This window comes from Chiloscyllium plagiosum, chromosome 20 (genome assembly GCF_004010195.1).
Source record: "Chiloscyllium plagiosum isolate BGI_BamShark_2017 chromosome 20, ASM401019v2, whole genome shotgun sequence".
NCBI lineage: Eukaryota > Metazoa > Chordata > Chondrichthyes > Orectolobiformes > Hemiscylliidae > Chiloscyllium > Chiloscyllium plagiosum.
In genome coordinates, this window is record NC_057729.1 from 36,149,350 (window position 1) to 36,171,937 (window position 22,588).

General features: G+C 38.4%; 2 protein-coding genes and 1 long non-coding RNA gene across 17 annotated transcripts in view; 2 read left to right on the forward strand and 1 right to left on the reverse strand.

The window, feature by feature from the left end:
• The window catches only part of dnmt3bb.1 (DNA (cytosine-5-)-methyltransferase 3 beta, duplicate b.1), a 334,528-nt gene extending 322,210 nt beyond the window's left edge, over positions 1-12,318 (forward strand). For all 8 annotated transcript variants that reach the window (XM_043710533.1, XM_043710530.1, XM_043710537.1 and 5 more), the window contains one exon: positions 11,902-12,318. In XM_043710533.1, the coding sequence (XP_043566468.1) occupies positions 11,902-12,043 (142 nt within the window). In that variant the 3' untranslated portion in view covers positions 12,044-12,318. The remainder of the gene's footprint in view (positions 1-11,901) is intronic.
• On the reverse strand, positions 11,810-21,933 carry LOC122560175. Of its 6 annotated transcripts, none has more exons than XR_006314678.1 (4): positions 21,845-21,933; positions 18,087-18,207; positions 14,318-14,404; positions 11,810-12,033 (listed from the first exon to the last, which is right to left on the reverse strand). It is a non-coding gene; the product is annotated as an uncharacterized LOC122560175 (long non-coding RNA). The 6 variants fall into 6 exon arrangements; XR_006314683.1 differs by having other exon boundaries at positions 18,083-18,207; XR_006314679.1 differs by having other exon boundaries at positions 14,318-17,022; positions 18,083-18,207.
• An 87-nt stretch (positions 21,934-22,020) lies between these two features.
• Positions 22,021-22,588, forward strand: part of LOC122560173 (microtubule-associated protein RP/EB family member 1-like) — a 79,442-nt gene continuing 78,874 nt past the window's right edge. For all 3 annotated transcript variants that reach the window (XM_043710543.1, XM_043710547.1, XM_043710546.1), the window contains exon 1: positions 22,021-22,102. The gene's annotated coding sequence lies outside the window, so the exon portion shown is untranslated. The remainder of the gene's footprint in view (positions 22,103-22,588) is intronic.

Genomic DNA, 22,588 nt, shown 5'->3' on the forward strand with positions numbered 1-22,588 from the left:
ACCTTGAGTTTCAAAATCGTAAGTAATTGTGGATGACATGGAATGTGAGAATTGGATATAAGGCTGCTTTTGCCTACAATAGTTCCAGCCCTGTTGCTGGTTGCTGCCTCAGCAATGTAACAAGGAACTACAGGAAATAGGAGCAGGTTTGTCTTTTTAGACCCTTGAATGTGCATCACCATTCAATTGGATCATGGATAATCTACTTCAAGGCTATTTTCCCACCCTATCTCCTTGTCTTTCATATCTAGAAAATGAGTGCTTCAATTATGGTAAATATAATTTCTTCCATTTGGGTAAGGTCTTGCAGCCATGACTGTGCCCTGTCAAATAGCTCTTGTCATCTTTGGTTATGTGCCATTTTGTACAGCAAGAGAGAGGGAAGCATGTTATTGAATATGATGCAATTTTTTGAGTGATATGGCTAGCATGATTGAATTACTAAAGTGTGCAAACTGTCAGATTGGGTGGGAGGCAATAATAATGGAGATTGTTATTAGATGAGTGATGAGGGTGTGGTGTAGTATCTGAGTCTAGTGATACAATTGATGGGATATAGCATTTGAAGATCCATTCACTGAACTTGAAGTCAATAAGCTAGTGCATCTCAATTCTCAGGATTTGGCTCCTGTGATTGACTACCACAGCTATTTGGTTCGAACACTTCTGAAAGTTTGTCTGAAGAGTCTCCTGGCTATCAATGGATAGAGAACAATTTTGCTCTTCCCCATTTCCTTGATCGAAGCTTCAAATGCAGCAATAGAAAATCTTGCGAGTCTGCTCTTATCTATGTTGTGCCATATGCTTCCCAGGTCAGAATCAGTTATGCAATGCACCTCTCCATTAACAAGTCTGCAGATTTATGATTAAATAGTAGATGACAGCTGTGATTGGTGCTGGCCTCTCAATTTTAGACTTCCAATGAGGTGTGTAGCCACTTAAAAACAGTTAATGCTGGCAGCAGACCGCTATCCTGTTAGTTAGTAGACAGCATAAAGTTCAAGTGCCTCCTAAATCAGAAACTTTGGTCACAGATAAATTGTACATCACAAATGCTCTGATTTTGGAAGCTATTAAGCTTTGTGCTCTATATTTTCCTGAATGCAGCTGGGCCAAGGGCAAATGTGTTTTGGGACTACCAATTTGTGAAGATTGATTTATGAGGAACAAATCAGGAAACTGAGCATGTATTCTGTAATATTTTGAAGATTGATATAGATAGTTTTCTATAACGCGATGATTGCATCCTTGTGCAATCCTATGTTATAGAAAAACCGCGCTTTAGAAAGTGTCAGCAATGTAATTGCATTACAACCAACACAGATTTAAAAGTTCGTACTTTAGAAGCAGTGTCCCCAATTTGTTAATCGCATTATATCAAATTCGCATTAACGAAATGTGTATTATAGCAGAATGACCTGTAGGTAATTTAATTGAAACTTACCAATTACCTCTGGCTGGTGAGTCTGTAACCAGGAACATAATATCAATATAAAGGTTAGGCCATTTAAGACTTAGATGTCAAGAAATGTATTCATCTGGAGTGATGAATCGTTAAAATTCTGTAACCCAAAGGGTGTAGTAGCTCAATTGTTGAGCGTATTCCTAATGAAATTGAAGGATATGGAGCTAGCACAGCACAAGAAATTGGCATTGAAGTAGGTGTTCAGCCGTGATCTAAAGTGAATGGTGAAGAATGCCTATTTCTGTTCCTACAAGAATATTTGTTAAGCTCCACTGGTCATCTGTGAAGTAATTTCATAGATTTTTACAGGTAAAAATGTTGCATAAATATTTGTTTGTTGCAACAAGAGAATCTCCATTATTGCAAAAATCTATCTGGAGGCATGCATTTGAAGAACTCAGGTAATCTTAGATATTGATTGATTGATTGATTGTTACATGTATTTGTTATAAATACAGTGAAAAGTATTGTATAATGTCACCACACTCTGGTGCCATCTTAAAACACAGAAATAAACCAGGTATGCAGTATAAAGGTAGAAAAATAAAGAAATATGGTTTGGGGAGACCTTTTGGGGAGATAAATTTCTCTTTAAGAGAAATAAAATGCCCTTTGGGAGAGGTAAACTGTCTTTTTGGGGAGATAAGCACCCCCGCCTCCCCCCTTGGAGAGGTAGACTGCCCTTTGGGAGAGGTAAGCTGTCGTTTGAAAGATATACTGCCCTCTGGGATTGCTGAAAGTAGAAATGAATGTGTATAAGGAGTGCATAAACTCTGGAACTATAAAATAAAGTGTCAAAGGAAGCTGTCAAGGTGTTTACTACAGCTATCATTTTAATATTTGAACAAGAAAACTGGACTGGTTTAAATAAATCATAGAACATAGAACATTACAGTGCAGTACAGGCCCTTCAGCCTTTTATTTTGCGCCGACCTGTCATACCAATCTGAAGCCCATCTAACCTGCACTATTCCATGTACATCCATATGCTTGTCCAATGATGACTTAAATATACTTAAAGTTGGCAAATCTACTACCGTTGCAGGCAAAGCATTCCATACCCTTATTACTCTCTGAGAAAAGAAACTACCTCTGACATCTGCCCTATATCTATCACCCCTCAATTTAAAGCTATGCCCCCTCGTGCTAGCCGTCACCATACTTGGAACAGGGCTCTCCCTGTCCACCCTATCTAACCCTCTGATTACCTTATATTCTCTATTAAGTCACCTTTCAACCTTCTTCTCTCGAACGAAAACAGCCTCCAGTCCCTCAGCCTTTCCTCGTAAGACTTTCCCTCCATATCAGGCAACATCTTGGTAAATCTCCTCTGTATCCTTTCCAAAGCTTCCACATCCTTCTTATAATGCAGTGACCAGAACTGTACACAATACTCCAAATGCGGCTGCACCAGAGTTTTGTACAGCTGTAGCATAACCTCATGGTTCCAGAACTCGATCTCTCTATTAATAAAAGTTAAAACACTGTGTATGCCTTCTTAACAACCCTGTCAACCTGGGTGGAAACTTTCAAGGATCTGTGTACATGGACACCGAGATCTCTCTGCCCATCTAAACTACCAAGAATCTTACCATTAGCCGAGTACTTTGCATTCTGGTTACTTCGACCAAAGTGAATCACCTCATACTTGTCCGCATTAAACTCCATTTGCCACCTCTCAGCCCAGCTCTGCAGCTTATCTATGTCTCTCTGTAACCTACAACATCCTTCGTCACTATCCACAACTCCACTGACCTTAGTGTCGTCTGCAAATTTACTAACCCACCCTTCTACGCCCTCATCCAGGTCGTTTATAAAAATGACGAACAGCAGTGGACCCAACACTGACCCTTGCGGTATACCACTAGTAACTTGACTCCAGGATGAACATTTCCCATCAACCACCACCCTCTGTCTTCTTTCAGCAAGCCAATTACTGAGCCAAACTGCTATATCTCCCACAATCCCATTCCTCCGCATTTTGTACAATAGTCAACTGTGGGAAACCTTATCGAACGCCTTGCTGAAATCCATATACACCACATCAACCGGTTTGCTCTCATCTACCTGTTTGGTCACCTTCTCAAAGAACTCAATAAGGTTTGTGAGGCACGACCTACACTTCACAAAACCGTGCTGACTATCCCTAATCAAATTATTCTTCTCTAGATGATTATAAATCCTATCTCTTCTAACCTTTTACAACACTTTACCAACAACTGAAGTAAGGCTCACTGGTCTATAATTACCAGAGTTGTCTCTACTCCCCTTCTTGAACAGGGGAACCACATTTGCTATCCTCCAGTCTTCTGGCACTATTCCTGTAGACAATGACGATTTAAAGATCAATGCCAAAGGCTTGGCAATCTCCTCCCTGGCTTCCCAGAGGATCCTAAGATAAATCCCATCTGGCCCAGGGGACTTATCTATTTTCACACTCTGCAGGATTTCTAATACCTCTTCCTTGTGAACCTCAATCCCACCTAGTCTAGTAGCCTGTATCTCAGTATTCTCCTCGACAACATTGTCGTTTTCTAGAGTGAATACTGTCGAAAAATATTCATTTAGTGCTTCCCCTATCTCCTCTGACTACACACACAACTTCCCACTACTATCCTTGATTGGCCCTAATTTACTCTCGTCATTCTTTTATTCCTTAAATACCTATAGAAAGTCTTAGGGTTTACCCTGATCCTATCTGCCAACAACTTCTCATGTCTCCTCCTGGCTCTTCTGAGCTCTCTCTTTAGGTCATTTTACTTTCTACTTTACTTTGTATGTTGATATAAGCATGGGGTTATTGATACAAATTTGGTATTTCATAGCTGATTTCACAAACTTCCATTTGCACAGTGAGATGCCTGTCAATTCACAATGGCAGCTCCCTCCTTAAGTGGTTCTAAGTCATTTGAAGTGGAACAATGAGGTTCAATAAAAATTAATGGAAGTTAAAAGTAGTTTGATTTTTATCAATGAGATGGTTTCTTTCATTAGTGAATTTTATTTTATCTCAGCATAGGTCCTGAGGTTTACCAATACTGAATATTGGGTGAAGGGTACAGAGTGAATCCTGATGTAGGGCTTATGCCCGAAACATCGATTCTCCATTCCTGATAAAGGGTTTTTGCCCAAACGTCGATACCCCTGCTTCTCGGATGCTGCCTGACCTGCTGTGCTTTTCCAGCACCACACTCTTGTCTCTGATCTCCAGCATGTGCTATACTCACTTTCTCCTAAATACTGGGTGAGTTAGCATACCGGACTAAGAACGAAGGGTAGTGGGATTGGTTTTGCATAAACTGGCATGCACTTAGCATAGGAAGGCATTACATGACATGAAGGTTATAAGTTGCCATGGTAAAGGGACAGATGCTAGCATATGGGAATATATGAGGGGTCATGGATGGGTCCAGGGACATAGGTTGGCATGGAGGGTATCAAAGGCCACGGGAGGCAGATGGGGACATGAGATGGTGAGTTGGTGTGGGAGTATGTGAGGTTGAATGGATGTATAGGGTGAGGAGGGCTTGTGGGCCATTTTGCTTTATTGTTTTTTAAAAAAAAGACTTCAATAGTGCTAGAATGCTCAGGTAGGCCTTTCACCCAGCCCACCATTGCACATGGCCTCCCTTCTAGGGTTAAATACATGAACTTTGGATCAGTGGATTGTTGATATAGCCAGGGTTAAGCTTCACACATGCCTTGTTTTACTGAATGATGCTGTCCAAACACCTATGCATTTGGAGTAAACTTGTTGGATAAGAGTAGGATGTGGAAGGGTTAATTAGACTCTTTTGTACCTATTTTAGATATGGATCCTGAATGCCTCTTCCAGCATCTCAATATTTGCCAAGTAATGTACTTTTAGATGAAAATATGCTATACTGAAAGTTTTTGATATTTTGGTGCATTTGTAAAATGATCCTGCATCATTATATTTCAAGACCCACCTTCCACTAGGAAGGGCAATAAATGAATCGATCTTATCAAATATCTGGTTGATTAATTATATGTAAATATAAGCATATCAAAAAGTTTTGTATTCAGTGAATGGCCACTAAAAACAAATTAATAGCAATAGGAAACTGAGTGATAAATTTGTGTAATTTTTTGATACCTATCATTCCTGGACTGACAACATATATTTCTCTTAGAATCAATGGCATTGCATTATACAATTGGTCAGTATTTATGTTTACACTCCACAGGAGTCTTGTTGAACTGTAATAATCTTTTTTCTATCCTTTGTCAAAGTTCTTTATTGTTTTAACAGCCATGTATGCATCAGGCCTCCCTGTCAGTGCTATTTTCAAACATGTGGCAAATATGATTTATGTCAAGAAACGTCTTCAAGTTCTTTTATATGATCTGTAAATGCTATCTTATATTTAACCTTTTTCTGGATTTGCTAAGAAATGGAAACAGCTTCTACACATTAAACCACTACAGTTGTAAAGGTCTCTGTAACAAGCCTGCTTTTTTTTCTTTTGTGAAAAGAGCTGTAGTCTGCTCAGTCTTGCCTGTTAGATGCATTCTTCCAACTAGTGCCTTAATTGGAAATCTCTTCTGTATTTTTCGAGTGATCCAGTTGAGTTTAGGAAAGAGGTACAATATACAGTTAAGAAGACAAAAAAGAAATGCAAAATTAAACTATAACACAATGCATGATAAAATAAAACATACCATAGATGCCCAGAAACAAAAGAAGAACTAAGAGAGGGATGAGGCAAGGATGAACAAGAAAAACCTCAAAGGACATATTACCAAGAAAGAAATGAAGTGGAAAACTTGCATTTATATACTACATTTCATGAGCTAAGGACATCCCAAAATGCTTTATCTCTAGTGAAGTACTTTTAAAGGATAGTCAGTGTTGTGCTAAAAAGACTTTGATTGATAAATAATTATTTTCCAGGGCACCAGAGATAACTCTGCTGCTCCTCTTCAATAAAAAGTACAGAGCCTCAGTTTAACAACTTATTTTACAGGAAGCTGATAGTACCGTGAGTGTTGCACTAACACTAGAATGCTAGCCTAGATATTTGTGTGCAGGGCTCTGGAGTGGAACTTGAATTACAACCTTCTAATTCAAGATAAGAGGTTCACCCATTGAGCCTTCACTGAAACTCAGTGATGTGAATACTGAATAGTAGGGGGTGATCAAGTCACAAATAATTTTAGGAAGTTTTTTCAGCTTGATCTTTAATTTTTATTTCACAGATAAAGTAAGTTATTATCAGAAATCTCCAAAAAATTAAACTCAAAAATAAAATGAATTTTCTTACATAGATATGCGTATACAATGTACTAGAATACCGATAAAAGTTTTCTCTTCAGTTTTGTGAGCCTTCCGACTAACTTTTAAGTGCTTTATGAGAGATCCAACTGCTGGGATGCCATTGTTAGTTTTGCCCCCTTAAATAATTTTGTTCCTCCCAATTGGCAGCTATCCATGCCAGTTATAAATCCCCTTGATTTTCCCTGAACGTTCTAAAGTTACAACAGCACATCTAGTTTTGCTTTAAAGGAACCCACATCAACTCAGCTATTCTAAAGTCTGACCTAAATCAGCTGCAATTCTTCACTCTCTGATCTGCCTGTCTCCTATTCAGAGTTGCTTGTCGTCAAATTCTGAAAGATTTGTTGTCTGCTTTGATCCACCTGAAGTTATTTCTGACCTGTTTAACAGCATTTTTGTCTGCCATGAAGGTACTCACTTTCAATTTGCCCAGACCCGTAACCAACTCCTCCTCTTATGTCTCATCCACTTCCCTCAATGAAAATCCAACAACTTCATCCAGTGTTCTCATCATCTGATGCTCTTTTTAATTAGGTATTTTTATTGTCAACTATACCATCACAAATACTTTTGCCAAGTGCAGTACAAAATCTGAAAATAGGTGATGAGAAAAGGTAAAGAAGATGCAGGCAAGAATGGTTTACAGCTGACTGTGGGCAGGTTGAAACAGGCTACAAATAGCTCTATGGAATGTGGACATGATTGCTAAATGTTAATCCATTCAGCTGAGTAGTTTACTTGCTAAATTCAAATGCTTCAATCCAAATCTCTGTTAACCGATCTGCTTGCTCATGCTACAAGGCCTTGCTTTCCCAAGTCCCTTTCAGCGCCCATGTGATCATTTAGCCCATGTGATTCCTAGCCCTCCTGTTCCATTCAAGGTGCCTTGCAGTTTACCTGCCTGACTATCTATTCGTTCATCTACATTCCCTGAATTTATCCCTCATTGCTTTTATGAATTCGTTCATGAGAGTACTATATGCAAGTGATTGCATAGCCTATTTAAAACATAATACAATTGTAAAACCTTTTGCTCGGTTTTTGAATCTCTAATAAATCCTGCTGAACCATTATTTGACAAACATTAAAAAAACTTAAATGTTTGAGTGATTTTAAAAATATTTGTTCATTGTATGTGGGTATTTCTGGCTAGGCCAGCACCTATTACACATCCCTAATTTCTGTTGTGGAGGCCATAGTAAGCTGCAAATGTGGAGGTATACCCACAGTGCTGTTAGGAAACAAGTTCCAGGATTTGAACCAGTGACGGTGAAAGAACAGCAATATAGGATAGTGTCTGTCTTGGAGGGGATCATTCTTTCATATGGTGGAAGTTGTGAGTTTGGAAGGTGCTATTCAGGGCTTTTGGTGAATTGTTGCAACATCCATTTTGAAGAAGGTATGCACTGCTGCATACCTTCCATTAAAGATAAAGTCACCAAAGTTCCAGAGAACAGGAGGGCAGATCTATCATTGGAGAGAGAGAGAGAGAGACACACACAGAGACAGACACAACAGGTGGTGAGTTTAACCTGTAGTTTACTAATGCCAAGGCGAGGGGAGGTTGAGAAGGTGAGACCTTTTATGGTGACCTCAGCCAATATAGAATTTGAACCTGCACTGTTGGCATTACTGTGAATGACAAACCAGCAGTCCACCCAATTAAGTTAGCTGATCCCCAGTTCAGCCACTTTGCATAGGTGGTGAAGGGAATGAATGTTAAAGGCGTTTCCAGTCAAGCAGACTGCTGTGTTCTGGATGATGTGGAGCTTGTTCGGTTTTGTTGGAGCTGCACCCATCCAAACATATGTCAAAATTTCCACCACACTTCTGATTTGTGCCTTGTTAATGGTGGCCAGACTCTGGGGAGTTATATCAACATCTAAAGTCATGTTCCAACCTTTAAAGAATGGTCCCATTGTGATCAAACTACTGCACTCTATATCAGCCATCTTTAATTGAAGAGGAGTTGGATTGAATTCCGAATATTCGCTCTTTTTCTCTCTCCATAGATATTGTCAAATATGTTGAGATTCTCCAGTCCTTTGTTCTTAGATTGGCTAAAGTTGCTTTCTTTAGAACAGAGCAGGTCAAGAGATTTAATGGAAGTGTATAAAATATTGAGACCTAGGCAGTTTTATTACTGAATTGTAATATCTAATGTGCATATTGTGTAATTATTGAAAGTGTTTCTATTTATATAGAATTGTTCAACTGAGCATGGAATAACCAGTGCGTCTTTTTTGATTATGATTGGATTACAAAAGTTTTAGAAAAAGACCAGTTGTTTTGTTATCAAATCTCAATTTTGAATCTATTTCACCATTATTTCATTATCAACCAATATCTAGTTTATGCAGAGCTTTGAAATGTAAATGAGCAAAAACTCAACTGTGTGTAATCATCTGGAAATTAAACCTTAATTGTCCAAAACCAAATGATTGTTCATAGTTGTTGTTAGTGGAATGTTACCAAGCGTTGAGGCATTCCTCCCCCACTAGCATTTTAACACAACTGCTTGAAGCTGAAAAATAAATAGGCCTAGTACAAGTTATACAACGTGTCTAAACTCCTCCCAAAAACAAATTAACAAAATGGTCAAATTAAATGATAGTTTTTAAGTTATCTCCTCTGACTGTGATTCCCAAGATGAAGGGTTCAATTTTGCCTTTTAATACAGGTATACAAATGATTACAAGATCAGCGCAAACATTCGAGTTGTTTGTATGTAGCACATGAAAATCTATTCTAGTAATTTAAGTGCAGGCATTCCCTATACATGATAGTGGATAGAATCAGTCTTTACAGGGAGCACATTGTCGGAGTTGACATAATTTCCACAGTAATAGGAAGATTGAGCCAGTTGACAACTGTAAGAGCTTCAACTTGGCAGTGCTTGTGGAGACATTTTTCAAGTTATTAGGAGAGAAGCTGTTAGATCAGGACTTCCCAAGTGGGGTCAGGATCCCAAGTGGAGTTGCAAGTTGAAATTTTGGGGTCTGATGGAGCTCCAACCAATTTCTAACTGAACTCCTTTTCTAACATGTTACCTCTCTCACAGCCTTGCTGCCCTACTCTTAAAGCTATCACTGATGGGTTATGACTATTTTCAAGCCTCTATGTGGGATCACAGTGAGGAAAAGTTTGGGAAGCATTTTATTCCGTCCTTGAAGAAGAAACCTCACTGGGTAGATGATACGGAACACATATTGTTGTCATTACACCAGTGGCACAATTTTTGAAGCTGGTAGACCCCTAACCTGCTGCTTTGCCAGTTGAAAATGCCAGTGTGCAGCCATCCAATGCAAGTCCAAGCCACCAATGGGAGACCATCAGAGACTGACCGAAGCGCTTCCTCTTTTTCAGCGCTTCCAATTTTACTGTCACATCAATCTCCAAACATGGCATCACAGGCCCTAGAAATGTGGGCCTATAGTTCGGAAAAGTAAATAAGAGATGGGTGGAAATACACAGCTTATTATTGTTAATCTCTGCATCTACACTAACTCTTTAACATTGGGGCAAAAATGAAACTGTTGGTTTTCTGTTTTGTTTCTAAAAAACAAACAGCAATCTCATAAGACTCATTTTTCAAGCTATAGTAGCAAATTTGTTGCTGAGTAGTTTTAATTTACTTCAAAGTGATCTGTAAATGTGATAATAATAACCAGTTTATTTGCTTAAGCATCAAAATCTAATAATTTGTAAATAAACAGTGAAAACTAAAAGTTATTTTAGAAGGCAGTTGTGTCAACCACACTGCCAGACCAAGTTAAAGGTATGAGTGAACGAAATTAGTATTTGGAACAATCAATGACACCATTAGTGATGAATAGCCTCAATTCCAGATTTTAATTATTGCATTTAAATTCCACCAGCTGCTATGGTGGAATTTGAACCCATGTACCTCGAGTATTCATGTCTAGAATACTAATCCAGCGGCACTACCACTCTGCCACTGTCTCCCCGAAAAAAGTTTATAGATTGGGATCAATCTGAAATTTGACCTCAAACCTCAATTTCCTCTGGGCAAATGGCTGAAATCTATTATTGTAGCTTTGGTATTTTTTCCCTAAACTTCTGTCTGATTCTATAAAATGCTTATTAAAACCTACTACTTTGCCCAACAGCTTTACGAATCTCTGTGCCAAATTTTATGAAAGCTCACACCTTCCTGTTGATCCCATAACATACCAGGTATGTAGGCTGGCACCAAAATCAGATTGCAGTAGTACAAAAAGGCAGCTTACCACCAGCTTCTCAGGGTAATCAGGGACAAGCAATAAATGCTAGCTTAGTCAGCAATACCCACACTCCACAAGCAAATAAAAGACCACCTGGCATATTTAAATACCAAACCTGGTGGCCCAATAAATAAGCTTCCCATGCTACAATAGGGTTGACATGAGCAGGAGTTCAGGAACTATTTATAATAGTCTGCATGAGGAAAGGCAAAGAAAAAGGCTGCACACAAATCAGGAGTGCTGTCTGTACATGGGTCAACTCACCCTGCTTCTTTCTCCACATCCTGTTGACAGAATCCAGCCCACCACCCAGCTCCCTATCTGCCCTAATATATTAGAACTTACCTTTCCCTGTCAACTATGATGAACTTCGGGTTCCTTCCTGTGGTCCTAACAGTAGCCTTTACCAAGTGCTGGTTTGCTGGAAAAGGATGAGGCTGTAACCCAATTGGATCAACAAGTGAGAACCATGGTCAGGATTTCCAACTACTTTTAAACAATTGACCCAGCAGCAAGGTATGGCTCCAGGGCAGGTGTTTTTGGTATGAGTGAACTTCTGTGGGGTTGAACAATAAGCCCACATGTCCCATAAAATGCAGCCTTCAATGTCAAAACAAAATCCATTGCTATGTTGATAATCCACCTGTTGTATCTTGAGTTGTTTTTCTTCCTTGAAAATATAAATTTATTTAAATGCAAAATGTTGTTGCTGGGTGTGAAATATTCAGGCTAATTAAGTAGAATTGACATGATTGGGTAAATAACACCTGGTCTATTGACACAGCAGTTTTGAGAAGATAATCTTTCTAATTCCACATTTATTTCAGTAAAACAAGTATTTTTTCCATGTTTTCAACAGAAACTTTTAATGCTGTTTGACTCTTGACTTGCAGGATCTTTGGCTTCCCAGTACATTACACAGATGTGTCCAACATGGGACGAGGAGCCCGACAAAAACTTCTTGGAAGGTCATGGAGTGTGCCTGTCATTCGCCACCTATTTGCACCACTGAAGGATTACTTTGCCTGTGAATGATACAGTATGATGCCTTTCAGGAATATAATGGTGCTTTTACAAAGAATGATCAGTCGTAAAACAAATTCAGACTAGTTTTAACATATTAGTATACTGTGATACAAGAAATTTGAAAGGCATTATTGTGAAGGTTGCATGCTGTACATTTATGATACTGTGGCCATTATTCACAGTCACAACTCAGGACAGAGTAGGTACCAAACGCACCTACCATAGTTGTTTTAGCTTTTGTAATCTCATCTTTTATACAAAGAAAAGACAATTGTTACTTTTAGCTGTGGAGTTTTCTAGTGTACTTTGTAGTGACTTATTTTATGGGATTTTAAGGGCTTTGAAGTCTTAATGGTGCTATTGTCTACCTTTTAGATTTTCAACTTACAACCTAAAATAGTATTTTATTGTTATATAATACATACCTGTAGCTGAATTTTGGTAGGTGAATAGTAAAACATGAAACGATTGTCATAAAAATAACATGGTGTAGTTAAAAACCATTGTTCAAAAATGTTGAAGTTGATGTTCTGTTTAAGCAGTATTTTAGTATATAGTTACTTACATTTCTGACAAGTGTATTTTCTTTCTGTAACCTGTTTATGTATGTAGTCAGTGAATAATCATGATATAATGTTTAATTTTTTAAATGTTTTGTACTTTAGCAAGGGCTACAAATGTATAAATGAGCAAAAAAAAAATAAAGATGGAAAACTGTATAAGTTTAAATCAAAGCAGTTAAAACATGGAGGATGTCCAAAGCTATGGTGAAACGTCTTATCACAAGTATTCAGTCAAACTTATAGTCTGAGAGTCAGTTCATATGTCTTGTTGGTGATGTGGTTTTTTTTTTCCTGCTCCATATGTATCTTTAAAAATGTTTGGAGCTAAAAATGGACTGTGATCATACAAAGATTGTACTAACGTCATACTTAAGGTATTTTTTTAAATTCAATGAGAGCAAGTAAAATACAATGTTACATTTTATGTTTTAAACTCAATACCTTATCTATTTTTTTTGCTGTGCATGCACAGAATTATTTATGGGACTCGCTTTCTTGCCTCAGACAAAACTGTTATTGAGATATCTGATAAGATTTTTAGCCTCCAGTTTCTTTCTTCCTCTTGTTGAGAAGCATCACAGCTTTGCTCCAAACTTCCTACCAACAATATACCAAAGTAAATAACTCACAATGTGAGGTATCATAGCTGGTAATGTGAATCTTATCATTCTAATCCAGTACAATCACACATTATTAAATTGCAAAGACAAGCCGATTTAGTATTTTCTTAAGCAATATCACATTGGTCTTTTACTGACTTCAACTAGGACATTTGTTCTAGATTTTTTTTTCCTTTCTTTTTGTGAAATTTTGTGCTTCACAGTGAGATGAGAGTGTGTTGGAAATGGGATCATTTTCCAATTTAGGAACCCAGGACCAATTTGGAGCATTTCCAAGTTAGTTACAGATTTAAGGGTTTTTTTTTTAAGTATAAGAAGATCATGTCCCAGGAAAATGTACCTTTTACTTTTTTTCCAACAATCAGTATTAATCCCAACATTAAAAGCACACTTCTGCTATCACCTGTGTAAAATTGTCACTTCTCAATCTCTATTTGTAAGGTTTCAAAATCTAATACCAATTCAATACCTAAGCTTGGGAGACTTTGCACTGTGGATTCTAATATCATCACCAAATGCTTTATTCATAGATTTTGAAAGAAAAATCAACAGCTAAATTTTGTATAATAATCTTGACTGGGATTAAACTTTGGATGTAAAATGGTCAAAATTAACATTAGCTAAGTCAGTAGCACAGACATTTAACATGTAATTTAAACCAAGTTATAATTCAGTTCCATTACATTTCACAGTTCACTTTTACAAACATTTAACAATTGCTATAACATTTAGTAAATGAAAATCTCTCCTATTAAATGATAATCTGCATTTAATAGAAATAATTATTTTGTGCACATTCTCCCTCCTAAATTTATAACAATTTATGAGAAAAATAACTGACTTCACTAAAGAATTACTATAAAAAGTATGTTATGTTTGCATTACATTTGCAAAAATAGGTGCTGAAAAGAACTCTATAGATCCCTGAAAATTTCACTGAATTTATCCTGGGAGAAACTTAGCCATGCAGACTTACAGGTCTGCACTATTACAAATTACATCCTTCGTATTGAATTAGTTTTCCTGACTGCAATATAGTGACTTGTGCATGTGTGTGCTGGTTGAATGAGCGCAGGATCAGGCTCAACTATGATCCTCACCTCTATGCATGGCAACTTTAGCCTGCCAGTATTCATTGCTGAGCCTCACTTTGACAAGGTACTATGGAATCATACCTCAGAAAGGAACTATTAATAAATATAAGACAGGGAGACAATTAGCAAGGAAAAAATTAACCATTTAGAACAATCACAAAATTATTGTTTTTCTGGAATATGATTACATTAGTTAGTAAAAGGTACATACAGACATTTCTGTCTTGAACAGCATCGATTGAGGTTTTCCTTCCTCCCATTAACAAACCTTTGCAGCAACCAAAACAAAATGGAGCTAACAACAGCTAATTTATGGTGACACTCACAGGCAAAGATAACTACAAATCAGATCATTGTTTAGCTTGAACTGTATTCAAATAACAGTATTGAGTTAGTTTATAGTTGCTGAAATGTTACAGTTAAGCCCAAGATTCCAGGATTAACTAGAAGAAAGTCAGCCAAAGTTCCTGTTATTGACATGTTTTGGAAATATACATACATAATGAGTAAGAACAGGATTTGGATTAGCTGTGAAGGAAAATAGTTCTCTGGCCATTTAGGTTAACTTTAAACAGCAATATCCTAACTCAATGAGGATAATATGCTTATTTAAATTAATGGACTTCTTTTTAGTGGAATTCATTTCAAATTGAATATTTTATATTTTTTAAAATTGCATTTTTGGTAAGGATCATTACTTGTCCTTTTAAATTCCACTTAAAAAATATTAATAATAATGTTCAAGGAATTGCTGAGGTGGTGGTATTCAATCTTCTCTGTTAATTTCGTGGTAATTTTGACTACCCTGTTCCACTGAGTTAAAGGCCATGAATGGTATTTATAATCTGCAAATTACATCTTAAAATTATATCTAAAATTCACAGAAAACATCTCATATTAATAGAATGCTAAATGAAACTTGCACTAATGGCCTGTAAGACAAGCAATGTTTATTTTCTAACAGCATTAACTGGACATTTTATCATTCTCTCAGCAAGGTCTTTACCTCATTCAGAAGACCAAATTTCAAGTCTTTATTGGAATCAATAACATCAATCATAAAGTTAACCATCAGGTTGGGCAAAATTAAACACAAAGCATTAGCTGTGAAGAACCATCACTCACTTACTGATCAATTCTGAATACTATTTTGAGTTCTCTCTTTATGGAATCCAGAAGCACTATTGCATTGCAACAAACACTTGAACACTTGCATTTCATTTTTAAGTGATTCTAATTAGCATATACAAAAATAATTTTTAAATGGTAAAACATGACAGTTCAAGTGAAAAATATGTAGAGAAAGTGTGACTGTATATTTTAAATCAGTCCACCATATTTTTCATTAATATTTTAAAAAACTAAGATTCCCTTTTTTGGCAACTCCTATGCGGACATTAACATGTGCATTTTAAGCCGTGAACTACACAAAAATATCAGTGGAACTAATTTTACTGTACTTGAACTCATCTCTCCATACTTGGTTGATTTAAAGTCAACACTGTTTACAACATATAAAGTATATATGGTGCAGCTACTGTACATGGAATCATTTCTGTTTCATGGTTTGTTTCAAAGTAAGCTTTCCTATAAAAAACATTAGTGATGACTCACATGACAACACTTCAAAATTGTGATTACTTTATGTAAAAATCTTAATGGTTTTTGTTTTAAACATATACAAAGTGTTTCCATTGTGAAAATGTGACAGTATAAAAATTTTGTTTTGGCATGCATACCTATCACTTTAATATATGGTAAAGAGGATTTAACTGTATCCCCTGTATGTGAGGTTGAGGTACAAATTGTAGCACTGCTTGTTTGTTTACAATAAATAATTTTCCTCCCTTTGTTATGTCTGCTTTTAATAAGTTGTTTGAGATGGTTAAGATTTGAAAAGGCCAACTGATGCCTAAATATACTCTATGACTTATTCTTAGGATGATCGGCTTATTTAATGAAGAAAGGTAGATTGATTGTTCATTATATTAATATCATTAAAGTTTAGAAAACTGAGGGAGCTCTTTTGGCACAGTGGTAGTGATCCTACCATTAAACCAGGAGGTCCAGGTTCAAGTCTCACCTGCCCCAGAGTCGTGTTGTAACATATCCGAACAGGTTGAATAGAAAATACTGTAGAAAAATGAGACGTGATCTAATTGAAATATAAGATCTTTAGGGGTCTGGTTAGAAGTTTGGAAAGATATTTCCTCTTGGGAGGGATTTAGAATAAAATGTCTGTCTTTCAAGACATGATTTTTTTTCAGATACAATATCGTCCATGAACTTTTGTTCAGTAATATTAATTTCAGGAATTAAATTAGATAATCCCAAAAGCTATGTTTTCAATACAGACAGCATGCCAACTTCACTGTGGGTGGGCAAAAATCGGGGATCTCCCTCCCAAACAGCTTTGTGTGTCTACTTACACCAAAAGAACTGCAGCCATTGAAGAAGTCAATTCAATACGACCTTCTCAAGGGCAACTAAGGATGAGCAATTGCTAATGTCCCATGAATTGAAAAAGAAAAACTCCTCTTCCCAACCCTCATTCACTTAGTACTCCCTTTTCCCAACCATCATTCAATCACTCAGTCAGCCAACTCTTCTTCCCAACTCTCTCTCTCACTCAGTATCTCCATTTCTTTTCCACCCTCTTTTGTCTCGTTGGTGTCTGGTGAATCAAGTGTTGCTATTCAGGGATAAGGAACCTGTACATCAGACGGACAGGAAGAGAAAAACAGTAAAGTTTGAAGCCATCACTCAGCATCCTGGTTCAGCTGTAATCTTCCACTTTATCCCCTCGTCAGTCAAGAGTAACTACTGGCACACTAGTACAGAAGCAACCTGCACTGCTAAAAACAGATTCTAATGTCAAAGGACATTTTGGGCTCACCATCTAACCCTTGCTGTTTGGGTGTATCAATCCAAAGGGTTCAGGGCTGTCTCATTAGAATTTTCAGACTGGGCAGTGTCTCTCCACAGACATCATTGCTGCTTCAAAGGAGGGGGACATTTGCTCCAGCAAATGAATTTCTGCAACCCCAGTAGGGGTTCTGACTTATAGTTTTGGAATCTCTGGATAATAAGTTGCTCTTTAAGTGCTCTTGATGCAAGGTTAAATGATTAAATTGGAATATCTCTCTGGACATTGATATAATATTAAAGAGTTAAACTGCACTGAGTGAACATTCTGGAAGTAGGTGGGGACGACATTCATGCAAGAATGCGAATCACCCACAACCCAATTAGACCATCATTTGCTACTACTCTCCTACTATTATCAAATTAAACTATCACTCAATGTCTTCCATTCAGAAATGCTTTTGAGCCATTGCCCAAAGCTCCGACACCTTACACCTGCACTGTCTTGGAGAATCACTGAGTCAGGAAATCATCTGCATAACAATTTCCCATGATTAGGACATTGGCATTTGCATTATCTCAGAGGATGATCCCATCCTACCACTGTACCTGGGGTAACGTGTCTGAATAACTGGGGGTTGTCTTAAGTGGCATGTGATTATGGGGGAAGAGGTCAGTATCTGTAAGCATGGCCAACTGACCTGTACAAAGGGGATGTGTTTTCTTTGTTCATTGCCTCACTTTGACTCAACTTTGCATGACTGCGAAGAGGGTCAAAGGGTGTTACCTTGCTTGTACAAGATTTAATAAACTTCAACTGTTTGCAGAAGTTGGTATGTGCAATTTGCACCTTGTTTGCGAAAACTCTGGAAAAGAACCTAACATTGATTAGATTACTTTACTTACTTACAGTGTGGAAACAGGCCCTTCGGCTTGAGATGTAGCTTTCATTCTGGCAACCTTCAGTATTTGTTCCTGCCACCTGCTTAGGTGACACGAGGATAACCCTCATGCAGCCACCTGACACATAACTTAGATTGAAGCGAAAGAGATGACAAAAATCAGTGCAGTTTAAATGTACCATGACTAATGTCAAGAAAAAAGGCACAAACACGTGATATATCAACTAAACAGTCAAGGAATGGAATTCATTTATTTTCAAATAATCTATAATTCATGCAGAGCCTTTCTTTTTCATTCATGGGATGTGGTCATCCCTGATTGGGCTAGCATATATTGCCTTGTAGATAGGCCCACAATGCTTTTAAGAAGGGAGTTTCAGGATTTTGACACAGAGGAATGGTTTTATGTCAGAATAGTGAGTGCCTGGGAGGAAACTTGCAGGTGGTGCACAGTTCAGAAAAGATTTACAAGGACATTGCTAGAGTTAGAGAGTTTGAGATAAAGGGAGAGGCTGAATACGCTGGAGCATCAGAGGCTGAGGGGTGACCTTATAGAGGTTTTGTAAAATCATGAGGGGGTGTGGATAGGATAAATAGACAAGGTATTTTCCCAGGGGTGGGGGTGGGTCCAGAACTAGAGGGCATAGGTTTAAGGTGAGAGGAGGAAGATTTAAAAGGGACCTAAGGGGCAACTTTTCCATGCAGAGTGTGTTTGAAATGAGCTGCCAGAGGAAGTAGTGGAGGCTGGTACAATTACATTTAAATGGCATTTGGAGGAGTATATTAATAAGAAGGGTTCAGAGGGATAAGGGCCAAGTGCTGGCAAATGGGACTAGATTAATTTAGGATATCTGGTTGGCATAGATGAGTTGGACCAAAGGGTCTGTTTCCGTGCTGTACATGTCTATGACTTACTACAGGTCTCATAATCTTTAACCTGTTCTTGTTGCCACAGTATTTATATTTCTCCAGTTTCCTCATTTGCCCTCCCCCCACCTTGTCTCAGTCCCAACCCTCGAACTCAACACCACATTCCTAACCTGCAATCTTCTTCCTGACCTCTCCACCCCCACCCCACTCCGGCCTATCACCCTCACCTTAACCTCCTTCCATCCATCGCATTTCCAACGCCCTTCCCCCAAGTCCCTCCTCCCTACCTTTTATCTTAGCCTGCTTGGCACACTCTCCTCATTCCTGAAGAAGGGCTCATGCCCGAAACGTCGATTCTACTGCTCCTTGGATGCTGCCTGACCTGCTGCGCTTTTCCAGCAACACATTTTCAGCTCTGAACTCCAGCATCTGCAGTCCTCACTTTCTCCTATTTATATGGCTGGTAGTGTTCAGATTCTGGTCAATGAATCTGAAACATCAGTGCAACATAAATGTACCATGACTAATGTCAAGAAAAAAGGCACAAACACATCACACATCAGCTCAACATTCGGAGTAGGAATTAGCAACGGAGATGTCATTGAATATTAAGAGCAATGGTTAATTCTGTCTTTTTGGAAATGTTCATTACCTGACATTTATAGGGTACAAAAATTACCTGCTACAACCCAAACATTGGGACAAGGACTGCTTCAATATCAAAGGAGTTACAAGTGATGCTAACATTTTGCAATCATCACAGTTCTGATCTTTTGACTGAGGGAAGGTAGGCATTCAATAATGTCCTGTATAAGTAGAAAGTGTAATTCCAGCAAATCAAATCTTTTGGTTTGTTTAGCTGCATCTGTCTGAAATGTGAAGAGGACACGTGATCTTTCAATGAGATGCTGCACAGTAAATAGATTCTTGTGACTTGACACAGAAATAGTGCTTTACCTGCTGCAAGTCAGTTTTCTTCAAGTTTTGAAACAGTTACAGTATAATGCCAAAATGGCTAACAAATTCATTTTTAACTTTGACTAAGACAAACGATTAACATTTTCTGAGGAGTTATTTAAATATTGTCGATGTAACGTGTTTGCTGGATTTTGGCATCTGAAATTATTGGATAAGGTGAAGAAAACACAAGAACATACCAATTAGAAGCATGATAATGCATTTCAGACCGTCAGTAATGCTTCACCTTTTGGTACGATCATTATTGAACAGTTTGGCATCAATTCCATTTTTCCAGCCACCCCCAATACCCTTTGATTCTTTGTCAAAATTCCAATCACCTTTCATAAGTTTCTCTGACAAGGACAATCAGTCTTTCAATATCTTCCCTCGCCACATTCCCTCAGGATCTATGTTTCAATAAAATCACCTCTAATTCTTATCAACAATGGAAATAAGCCAACCTGTCCAATCTTTCTTCACAGAATAGTCCAGTAATCCCAGGAATCAGTCGCACAAACCTTCTCTGAACTGCTTCTAATGAAATTATGTCCTTTCTTAAATAAGGAGACCAAAAATGTAACAACACTCCAGAAGCAGTCTCAAATGCTCTGTACAAGAGCAGCAAAACATTTCTCTATATTCCATTCTCCCTGCATTAAATATCAACGTTCCATTTGCTTTTTAATCATTTTTGTCCCTGCATCCTAAAACTTTTGTGCTTCATGTACAGGGATAACCAGATTCCTTCAAACCTCAGGGTTCCATACTATCTCACTGTATGAATGCTATAATGTCCATTTTGACAGAAAGAATAGAAAAACAAGTTCAGATTTTCCCACATTATATTCAATGTACCAGACATATGTCACACACTTAATCAATATATAGCTCTTAGCAGATTTAAAGTCTCTTCCTATCTTATTACATCCTCAGAATCCCAACAGTATGGAAACATACCATTCGGTCAAATGAGTCCACATCAACCCTCTGAACAATTTTCCCACCCTCCCTACCCTATAACCCTGCATTTCCCATGGCTGACACATGTAACCTGGACATTATATGGGTAACTTCACATGGCCAATCCACCTAACTTCCACATTTTTTGACAGAGAGCAAAATGGAGCACCCGGTGTAAACCCATGCAGACACCAGGAAAACATGCAAACTTGCTTATGTATCTTTCTATCATTAATAAATTTAGCAACCATGCAGAATAGCTCAGTGGTTAGCACTGCTGCTTCATAGCACCAGAGACCTAGGTTTGATTCCACTATTGCGTGACTGTGTGGATTTTGCACATTCTCCTTTTGTCTGTGTGTGTTTCCTCCAGTTTCCTCCCACAGTCCAAAGATATATGGTACTGACCAGAAACATCAACTTTCCTGTTCCTCCGCTGCTGTCTGACCTGCTGTGCTCTTCCGGCTCCACATTTTAGCGACTTCAACTTTCAGCATCTGTAGTCCTTACCATCTCCAAAGATGGGTAGGTTTGGTGGATTGGGTCCCAGGGATAGGTGAGGGGCGGGGCTAGATCTGGGTGGGATGCTTTTTAGACGGGATGGGATTGACTTGATGGGCTGAATGGCACGTTTCCATAACGTAGGGACCTAGTCTTTTTGTCCAAGTCATTGATATAGATTATAAATAATTGAGGCCTCAGCACTGATTCATTTGGGCCTCCATTTGTAACACCTTGCCACCTGAAAAGCACCACTTACGCCAAATCTACTCATCCAGAACTAGCCCCTTCGACTGGTTACAATTTTTTTTCTTATTTTCAGTTCCGATTCCAGCAGCTGCAGTGATTTGCTCCTACAAATTTACCCAACCGCACCGTGGAGTGTTGAACTCCACAGATTCTCGACCCCTCAGGAAAAGCCGGTGGCGCAGTTAGTATTTCCCCGACTGCTTCTCTTAACATTAACATCCCTCACCTGACAGACGCTACCATGACATGGGAGTGACCGCCGGGGAAACGGACGGTTGACGCCCGACGTCGCTGCGGCTGCGCGTGACGTAGTGGCGAGAGCACGTGATGTCGCGTGCGTCGAGCGGTCAGCCGCTACGCGCTGGACGGGTTTGAATTAGCGGCTTTCACGTTCGCAGGGGAGTCCGAGCGTCGGATCCGGTCGGTGAGAAAAAAGGAAGACAGCGAAGGAGGACGGACAGACAGCGATCTTGAGGCGCGGCCGGTGAGTGAAAAATCCCCCTGCACTCCAGTTATTATTGCCTCGCCGCTTACGAGTTTCCTTGCAAACATTTTGTTTAAAATGTTGGAACGAAGCTGGGTGAGAGCGATCCGCCTACTTTGACGGCCGAGTACATTGGCGATGGACTGAAATGGGGTTCTTTTTTATGGGTTGGGTTTGTCCTGCATCGGCGTATTCGTTAATATTGGCAGTAAATGAAACTGTCGGGCCCTTTCTTTTGTCTTTTAACCTGTTTTTGCCCCTCACATAGGAACAGAATTCGCCGGATCATTTTGATAACTCTTGAAAACTAATTTATTTAGTAAATGCGATTTCTCATTCTGAGATTTTATTCACGTTGGAGCTTTTTTTAATTGCTTTAGGTTTTAAGATGGTGCTCATGATATAAGGAGGCTTCAAGTACCTCCCTTCCCCCATACCCAGGTGCTACATTTGTATTTCATTTTAATTGTTTAATTTACTGTGAAC